Source organism: Sphaeroforma arctica (genome assembly GCF_001186125.1).
Source record: "Sphaeroforma arctica JP610 unplaced genomic scaffold supercont1.437, whole genome shotgun sequence".
NCBI lineage: Eukaryota > Ichthyosporea > Ichthyophonida > Sphaeroforma > Sphaeroforma arctica.
In genome coordinates, this window is record NW_014040121.1 from 29,154 (window position 1) to 39,046 (window position 9,893).

Below are 9,893 nucleotides of genomic sequence, written 5' to 3' on the forward strand. Positions count from 1 at the left end.
TGTGTGTGTGTGTGTGTGTGTGTGTGTGTGTGTGTGTGTGTGTGTGTGTGTGTGTGTGTGTGTGTGTGTGTGTGTGTGAATAAGGATTTAGACAAGATTCCGACGTGGATACAAATTTATTACTCAATATACTTCACTAGAACCATGCTTCCTTCTAAACTATCCAATTTGAAATGTATCTGCAGTCTCTGTTGGCTGAGAAAACCACCCGAGAGGAGCTGCTGGTGACTTATAACGAGACTAACAAGGCACAACAGGTATGTTCCATCTAGCAGAACGGCCGATTTACGCCCTGTAGCGTGCAGGGCCTGCAAGGAACTGCTGTAGTTATTGTTTGCTTGCACACCGGTTTTAGCGAGATTCTTGTTATTTCTGTACTTTGGCGTAAAGTAGTTTTGGCCAATGAGCATCTAAACAGTAAATGTGAATTCTCATGATCATTTGGTCAGCGTGCTTTTGTGTATATTCAAGCTGAGTCGACATCGTCTTACTTTGCAACAATCGATGTTTTTCTACATTTTTAATATATGTACAGGGTATCATCCAACAAAAAGACACTCGCATCAATGATTTGGAAGTAAGCAGCGTTCATCACCTTCTGTGACACTTCGTGACATTGCATCTCCGGCTCATTACGCGCATTTCTTTGCTAATTTGAAGGATGATAGTTTTTTGGTTAAAAGGGCATTGTTTTGTCGTCAAAGCTTCAATATCTCACCGGCGATTCTGCAGTCACGTATATATCGAATTTGGTTGGAATGGTTTCGATTCCCGCCAGTTTCGTTCGTCTTACCTTGTCCAGATACTTCACGTCCACGTACGGACCAACTTTCAGTGTAGAGTACAGAGAATTCACAACCCAACTTTAGATGCTCTACAATAAGAGTGCTTAGTTATATTCAAAACCAGCTGTGTGTAGATAGTAATTGTATTTGCGAAGTAAATGGGTAGTTGACAGCAGAGTGGTATGTGTTTTCCTGGTATATTCTCTGTGAGTCCAATAGAATGTGACGAGTGTGTACATAGCTTGGATTATGTAAATGAACAGTGGCATAACCCGTATGATTCGAAGTGTATGTGTACCCACTATAATGTGGGTCCTTAGGATAGTCTCATTTCAAGGCGATGTAAAAGTAAGTTCAACTTTGAAGTGCTATTACCAATCCACCGCTGTGACATCATGGTTATAGTAAGGTTTCACTGCTTTCGATATTTTGCGTAAAACATTCAAGGCACGTGCTAGACTGCACATTTTTGTTTGCATTCATGTTATTTGCATGCGTCTTGCGGTGATAGTTCCAAGTATAGTACCATATTCAATATTTGAAATCATACTACCAGCATCAGCAAATGGCCTTGAAGGCAAAGTGTAGAGATGGCAACCTTCGTGCGGAGTCTACCGCACTTGAGCTTTCGAATATGAGAATTTGCGTTGCTGAAGCCGAACGTGAAATGGTATGTGTGATGTTTTTCTCGCTTCTGTAGTTAAAAGTGGTAGTTCTTATAACGCACAAGCGTTTGAAACGAATACAATGATAGACCGAATAAGTAGAGATTCATTAGTTCTGAAACAGGAGGTGTCATGATCAACAAATGAAGAAAGTTTGCGTCTGAAAGCTCCAAACCGATTTCGAGATGTACATAATCATACTTTTATCCTGTCCGCAAATATCGCATCCTTTGTAACCCTGTGCGTTGAACAATTACACTCTTCATTCTGCAGAAGGCTGCGGTTGCTTTGCGAGATAAGCTCCAACAGCAGTCACTAGCACAGGAGTCTGTGATAGAAACCTTGCGCGACCAACTGCGCCATGCCCACAGCCAGGTTTGTGTACTTCTGCTGGAAGGTTATATGAACAATCTTGTGTATATATATATATTTAGTTTTATATTTTGGGAGGTGTGTTTGTGGCTTTGTCGATTTTCATGACAGGCTGTGATTTCACAGCTGGGTGAGAGTTCAAGAACTTTTGTGACCTGGGAGGATAGACTACGAAATTCTTGATTCAGGGGTGGTGGGCAACCTCAGCCGCACAATAATGTTGAAATAACATTCGGAGGCATTAATGTGGGAGTATAGGTCTGTTTTGAGACTGTAATAAGGTTTATTTTCCATTAATCGAATATGATGGCTATTCCTGCCCCTGAACGATCTATTCGATGTTTGTTTGATTCGGTCTTGGTCAGAATCCTGAGATTTCGTACTCCCCCGAGAAATGTGAGAAACCCGTGTATCACTGATGGGTATCTGTCTCCTTGAAAATCTTGGCCATGAGGTAGAGATCTGCATCGATAAAATTACCTACTCCATTCTTTGTGGCTGTGTATTCTTCATTTAGATACCTCCACTCGGGCATCTGAAACCGCCAGTGAACACTATTAGGATTGCATATCGGCCACCCGTACATGTCTATATTACGCGACCTGTCCTGTCGAAAAATTGATTATCTGTGTTGGTCTTTTCCGTGTTGTCGATAGCAGGATACGGATTGGAATGCAGTAGTACGGGACAGCGGATTGACTTCCCGAGAAAAAAATCCGGATTCTGAGGACATGGTTTTGGACGTTCCGGGCGAAACCTTGGCTAACGAACCCGACGCCGTTATTATCGATAATCCGCCTCGCGACACGTTCACGGTAGACCAACCGACGGCAACAGAACTGTATGCACTATACGATAACTTATGTTTATGAGTCGTAAATGAGAGGAATACGAGGTAATCCGTGCGCCGAATACTGCTATTCGCTTTCATTTCTTGAATATGAGTTCAACGATTTTCTTATCTACACATATGGTGTACCCATGTAGTGTAGTCTTTGCTTAAATAGCAAAACTTATATCGCACTCACTCATTTAGAAGTACAACCATCAACTTTATTACTGAAAGCGTAAGCTTTTCTAAGTCTCTGTCGACTTTATCACCGATTTTTGTCCGTCGCCAAAAATCGTCGGTGGCGCCTTTTTTTTTCGGCTGGAATGGATTTTGCCCATTTGAGACCCTATACAAAATAATCAATAGGCCCGAATCAGAATGTCTGAATATAAACAAGTAAATTTCCCCTATAATTATGCGCTTTCAGTCCCCGCGGCGTCCCAGCAGTGTTTTATCAACTAACGATAGCTTCAAGCATCTTTTCGTTCTATTCACGATAGCTGGTCTGCTTACACGCTTTACAGCAATATAACAAAGGACATTCACTCGCCGAAAGCTCCCACAAGCGTACCCCCAACCGCCACGACCACTGCGTCTGACGTACTTCCCAAACGGAAGGCCAGAACCAAACCTAAGGGTAATGTACGATCTCGCAGTAAGTCAGCCGATACTGCCTTACACCCTTTGCCAAACATCACTGGTGATGGCGGTAAGAAAAGTGAGGCGAGTGTGGGGCAAAAAAGTAGCAAGGGTACAAAAACCGCGACTACATCCCGTCCCAGGTACGCATTTTGCGCGAAAAACTGCGAAAAGCATTCTATTGTCGCATATGCCATATGAATACGCAATGATAAATATGAACACACAGGTACTCCCGTAACTAACATATAGTCATGTACATATTATTATAGCCGGTCATCGTTTATTGGTCTATGTTCATATCAATAAATCTTATTGTATATGAATATCTTCAAAAAAACGTCATATGGACATGTACACATACTTTTGTTTCGACCAAATATGCACACAAGCACAAACGCACACAAAATTGTCATGTTCTCGCATCCATGTACTTGTGTACGCATACTCGCGTCTTGCATAATGTTTCTAAGTCTTCAAGTATAGGGACTGCAAGCGTTGACTTTATGGCTCATATATACCTCGTCACTCTCTCAGTACTATTACGCTTTTGCCCCTTTAACCTCGCTCTTTAGACGTAGGAGCGCGGCTGTGCAACGCCACATGATCACCTCACTCTCTGAAGATTCAACTTCTCCTGTACCGCCCGTACAAGTGAAGACGAAGACTGCAGCCGTCAAGGGCAAGGTGGCTTCCATGAAGATTTGTTTATATTTTCTGATTTATCAAGATAAGATTTTGACAAAATCTGAAAATCTGAACAGTACGACAGCAATTTCTGTTAATTGCGACAACATAGGGTTATGGGCAATTGCTATCGACTATGAATTTGTTCCCGAAAACTATATGAGTACTATGACAGATGTACGTGCTTGACCAGAACACATGCTGCGAGGTTAGGGTGAAAGAAGCAATGTAATTCTACGATTGAATACTGATAATAAAATCTCTTACGACCTCTCAGACGTTCCGAAAGACACCCAGAAAGCCAAAGGGTCCGTCCAAGAGCTCGGCTAAACCCAAAGCGAAGGCAAAGAAAGATGTGCAAGATAAGGCGAAAGCTGTATGTTTATCAATATGTACAAAAGATGTGAGTCGACAAGATGGGTGCGTAATTCCTTCGATATGGTGTGCTATGGCACCGCTGAGAGATTGAGTGCGAAGATGATTGCCGATTGGTGCAGTTATAAGATTGTATATTCCTGAGGTTAGGCTACGGATCCGTCCAAGACGAAGGATATTTTTTCTTACTTGTGTAAATTTGTGTAACGGTAAAAAAAATACATTCGGATTAACCCAGTAGTGGCATGCATACCTTCCTACACATGTGAAAAGTATTTGGATGACCCCGTCCATATTTTGCATGTAACGTATATCATGATAGCCAAATGTGCTCATGCCCATGCGTGTTCGATCTCAAATGTATCTTTTTTATTGCTCACTCGACATGAACTGTATACATTGCAGGCCGATGACAATCATGGCAATGGTGATAGTGCCATGAGTGATAGCTCTGCGGCCGAGATCCTCGATGACAAAGAAAATCAGGCGCCGGAGGATGATTGGGCTATCCAGGTGTGTACTGTCTGGTGCCGGTTGTGTCACTTAAAGGTTGACATTGCATACTGCAAATCACTGGTCATGTGGAACCTTCAGGTACATCTGGAACCTCCAACACCAGACTTAGTTGATGATCGAATGTAACCGGCAAGACTCGTGTGTGCATCTTCCTGGAGTGCGGAACGATTTAACTACCTGTGTGTATGTGGACATTCTTCCGCAAACATCTGAAGGAAAAATCGGTGAAAAATGTTGGAGGAATGTATTTGTATTTCCAAGGATGGGGTAGAAGTGTGAAGTATCGCGTAATCTAGCTTTTGAATCTTTGTTTCTCTATTCGCATCGAGGGCACCTTTCAGAAGACCAAATGCAAAAAAAAAGGGAATCACAGTAGCTACTTCAACTTTGAGATATAACAAATGCTTCGACGATACCGACTTTCATAAAACTCTGTTTATGTCATACAGCTCCCAAGCGGCGGAAACCGGCCACCGTTAGCCAAGCGCAAAACGCCTTCTAGCGAGGTATTGGTCCGACATTTGAGGCTGTTTATTTTTATGCGCTTTTGTTGAATATCGCAATTGAATATTCTATCCAGTTCAGAGAGCTTCTGAGGGTGCTGCATACTGTTGTACTCTTGTCTCGGATCACAAATTTTATGAGTCAGATTGGCAAAATTCGTATAAGGATTTGTAAATATGTTTGTTGCACTGAATATGTAACAAGCCGGAAGTTAGGTAGTTAATGTATCGGAATGTAGGCAAGATCTTATCAAACAATCATATGTATGCTGAAAAACGCAAATATTGGTAAGAAGAATGCCTTAAAAGCTTTGGAGCTCAAGAGTCAGGAAAATGTTTGTATCAGAATGAACCTGTATTCGAGTTTGAAAGTAACATGCGTACAGGGAAGCTATTTTCCGCACCTATATGTATCATACTAACTTATTAGTATGGAACAATATAGACCCGCCAGCCAGGTACACCGGAAGTCATGCCTTTCCGTGACATCACAGCTGCGACTAACAACGTATGTATGCCTATATGAGTTTAAGTGGAAGATTTAAGACGGTTTAAAAATTTATCCAGTAAGTGTGTATGTCTTTTTCAAATGAACGCATTCATCAGACATGCAGCTGTCCGTACAGGCATGGTTGTGTCCCGTGTATAAATAATTATGTGTACGATCATCACCTGAAGAACTAGCGAGACAGTATAATTGATTTGTTTTATTGTTAACTAATCACTGTGAAGCACAATAGTAAGTACACCTTACTTCGCGTGTAGTTATCATTTTAGCGCCCAGTGTCTATGAACACTTTTGAACTTTGTACGTAGTTGGCTTTATCAGATTATTGGACTTCAACAACTAGGCCGCAGATTTAAATCTACCTCAATAGCGCATGCCCTAATTGACTCCAAATAAATAAACGGTAGTTTGTAGGATGTCTCTGGCATAAATCTCGTGCTCTCTGTACCAAGTTAAAAATCTCTTGTCAAGATGCTTGTGTAATTCCGCAAGGAATCTTCTCTCACACCTCAGCGTGACTCAGTATGTGCGTCTATTAGTCAACCTACGGGAGGTAAACCCGGACATCTTTTGTTTCAAGTCAAAGCGTTGGTGTGTAAACACACTCACTTTATGACCAGAAGTTGTTAGCTGCTAACTTTGTATGCAATGCATACTCTAATGAGATGTAAAAGCGACAATCAAATATTGAAAAAATACGGTGTATCTAAGCTCAACCTGAAGACAGCTAACCAATGATTACTGTATCTCTTTGTGCAGCCTCCTAAGCCCTCACGTACCGGTTTTCGCGGCAAGAAAAGCCAGACAGAAAACACCGTGCAGGTGACGTAAATCTGTGCCACTGACTTAGCGCGATTTTTTTTATCCTTGAAGCCGTATTCCACTTGCAGAATGACCCTCTCAAGTTTGCTAGTGGCAACGCGATACTATTTGTTTGAGTTCCATTGCATGATAGAGATGGAGAACGGTGAAATGCTCAAGCCCATTTTCAGGCAAGCTTTGCACACGAGTATACGCAAGCAAACGTAGTCAAGATATTCTGAAATCTTATTTGTCATTACGGCAAGCACGAACTCAAGTGCCTTAGGCTGTTCGATAGCGAAGAATAGTTGAGATTTCAACATAGGTCAGCACCCTGCATTAGTTCAATCATGTGCAATTAACTCGCATTGTGTATGCGATATTACGGTTGTAGTGTTCGTTAACTGAACCTGAGTCAACTCACATTGCTTGTGCGTACTACAAAGGCATTTGACTTATCATTTTGCATTAAACTGAATACACGTCAATACCACATGTTTTGTCACGTATTCACGTACTCCCAGCAGGCCACCGTTGAGAGTCCGCTGGACTTCCTGTGTGACGACGCATGGGGGTTCAACGATGACTAGTTCTTTGTGGCATATGCCTCGCGTACTATCAAGCTTGAACCGCATAACACCGCTAAGCATATAAACGAATGACAGGATTGTGAGCTCATACATTCGCGGACGGTTTTTCTGGAACTCCGGAGGGATCGAACATACAGAATCTATCATTGAATACTGGAAAATTGTATCGCTAGTCAACTACAAAGTGCAACTTCGGCACATTACCGGTGTATATCACGACATCATATTCCAACGTAGTGAGAGGCCTCAGTATCACCGCCCGTGAATATCTATAAAAATTCAATGACTAAGTCGGTTAAGACCTTGGCCACTATCAGCTTGTGCATGGTCAATCCGCGAAATAAAACACCTGATGGTTCGATGGTCTATCAAGTCTGTTAGCGAGCAGACGGTATTTTAACTCTGTCACGCCCAAGATATATGTGCACCACCACTAATGAGGATTCGGTGTATAAATACTATTCGAATATTATACTGCGAATACACCGCTCGGAACTGACAACCTCTTGATTTTCAAGACAGCAACTCGGAAGAGAGTAGATCATTGCAATCACCCTCTATTGTAGATTATGTATATGTGTCGTGGTACATATGCCACTTTGACGGGCAACTGTATTCATAATTGATCAGGCGCAGCGTCGCCTGGCGAATATCACTGCACACGGACGGATTAACAACTCGAATACTACAAAATTATTTTTGTGCTTTTACTAAATTTGTTGTGTAGGTTCACATATCCCAACGCAAATCACCTGCGAAGTGAAGGCATTCCTTTCGGCGCTAAATAATAAATCGGCTTGCTACTTGTGGATAGTACTGCTCTATGTACTCGATATCAGCACAATATTCGATCCCAGAAGCCCCTTTGTTCCTGGGCTTTGAGCTCACACGAACTCTCGCAATGACATCTTGTTGCAATTCTTTATTTACGAGGGGGCCAAGTTTTTTGGGCGTGGTTATAACAATATCACGGATATTTGACAACAATGCGAAGGATCATATGATGAAAGATTTTATGGGTATCATTCTCCACGGTTCTCCACGATGCTTTCTGGATGTAATGGAAGTCAGGTTTGGATTTTTTGTTTTATCTTTCGATTACTCGGGAGTTTCAGATGAGTGTGTTTGGCAGCGGTTATATATGACAACATTGATTTCGACACGCGCTAAAACAGAGACACCAATCATAATATTGAAGTTTTCTAAGATTATTTTTATACAACTAGAATTCGGAAATAGTCGATCAATTCATTCCAGAAGCAGTCAAAAGTATCATATGCACACACACACACTTGGTTCGGGAACATAACCGCAACTCTTAGGTCAGCTGCTCGATCACGTACATACACTACAATTTTTTCGACGCGACATCCTGTGGACCTGTAGGCCGTGGGCTGTGACACACTGAGCTAGAATACAAAAAAATATAAATGATTTTTTCTTATTATTTAGGACTCTTGTGGTTTTTAAAAAAATATGTACTGCACTGTTTGTGATTTTTTTAATCAATTGTTTTTTTGTTTTAAATAAAAACGAAGATGCAAGAGAAGGTGCAACTTACAAGCCCCGGGCATTCGGGCAAGGGACTCGCCTGCCGATGGCGATTCTCTTTTATTTTTTTGTCAACATTTATTGTAATATAGAGGGAGAATGTCGGCACGAAGAACGTCATCAGAAATATGATTGGTTAGAGATGAAGGGATAAGTTTTTTTAGGGTTCCCCATCCTGAAGTACACATTATCTCATAATCTGAAATCTGGTTGCTGCGATGAACATCCTGCCTCTATGGGTAGGGGGTGCCCCTTGAACCCCGTCTTGACATTCTACTCGCACAATACTTGACAATCGAATCTGGATCCGAAAATTGTCATGCAGCTATATATGAACGCTCGAAGCTATGTACATACCTGTTGCTATCGTTCGCAGGGCCAGGAGTGCGAGCAACAAGTAAGGTCATTCTAATTGCACAAGAACTGCGTGGTACCTGTACACTGCACAGGGATACTATCTGTACGCTGACCGTTATAGAAGTACACATTGTTGCCCACAGATGTATGCGTAGATACATCCTAGCATCTCGGAAAAAATATAGCAGAATCAGCACAACATGCATTCTTCTGACTTCGCCAAGGAGTACGATCGGTGGGCTCTCGTACCATCCTTTGCGACCATCATCGTTTTCTCTTACTGCTGTGGCAAGTATGGTATGTCTATATCTGAACTCCCTCGATAAGCTTATCGATCAATGCACTAACGTGATCTTATATGTACATGTTTGTACTTGCTGCTCGCTTAGAGCAGTCAAGAACAATCTGCTTCTCTCTATTTTCTGCAACAGATTGATCAATCGTATATTGTTAGTTATTTTACTAAAACAAGTCCATATTCGAACTAAGCATGTCCAGACAAAACTCAATTATCTGCCAACAGTTAGATAATGAGAAAACCAAAATTTACTTTCTCATTAGTGCAACAGCCAAACTCAAGTATAGAATTCGAATCGTAAATATATATATATATATATGTGTGTGTGTGTGTGTGTGTGTGTGTGTGTGTGTGTGTGTGTGTGTGTGTGTNTTATTTATATATATATAATATATTATATATATACTATATATA

At 41.5% G+C, this 9,893-nt stretch overlaps 2 protein-coding genes across 2 annotated transcripts; both read left to right on the forward strand.

Moving 5' to 3' along the window:
- Positions 1 to 173: 173 nt before the first annotated feature.
- SARC_06231 (hypothetical protein) lies at positions 174 to 7,707 on the forward strand (the record flags this gene model as incomplete). Its single annotated transcript, XM_014299869.1, has 13 exons — positions 174 to 257; positions 536 to 577; positions 1,342 to 1,455; positions 1,724 to 1,825; positions 2,482 to 2,663; positions 3,179 to 3,436; positions 3,869 to 3,980; positions 4,258 to 4,356; positions 4,761 to 4,868; positions 5,321 to 5,377; positions 5,820 to 5,882; positions 6,642 to 6,704; positions 7,211 to 7,707. 13 exons carry the CDS (start codon positions 174 to 176, stop codon positions 7,271 to 7,273), a joined length of 1,347 nt encoding a protein of 448 aa, XP_014155344.1. The 3' UTR covers positions 7,274 to 7,707.
- Positions 7,708 to 7,911: 204 nt separating this feature from the next.
- Positions 7,912 to 8,450, forward strand: SARC_06232 (hypothetical protein; the record flags this gene model as incomplete). Its single annotated transcript, XM_014299870.1, has 1 exon — positions 7,912 to 8,450. A coding segment is annotated over exon 1 (354 nt), but the record flags the coding sequence as incomplete, so codon positions are not given.
- Positions 8,451 to 9,893: the final 1,443 nt, after the last annotated feature.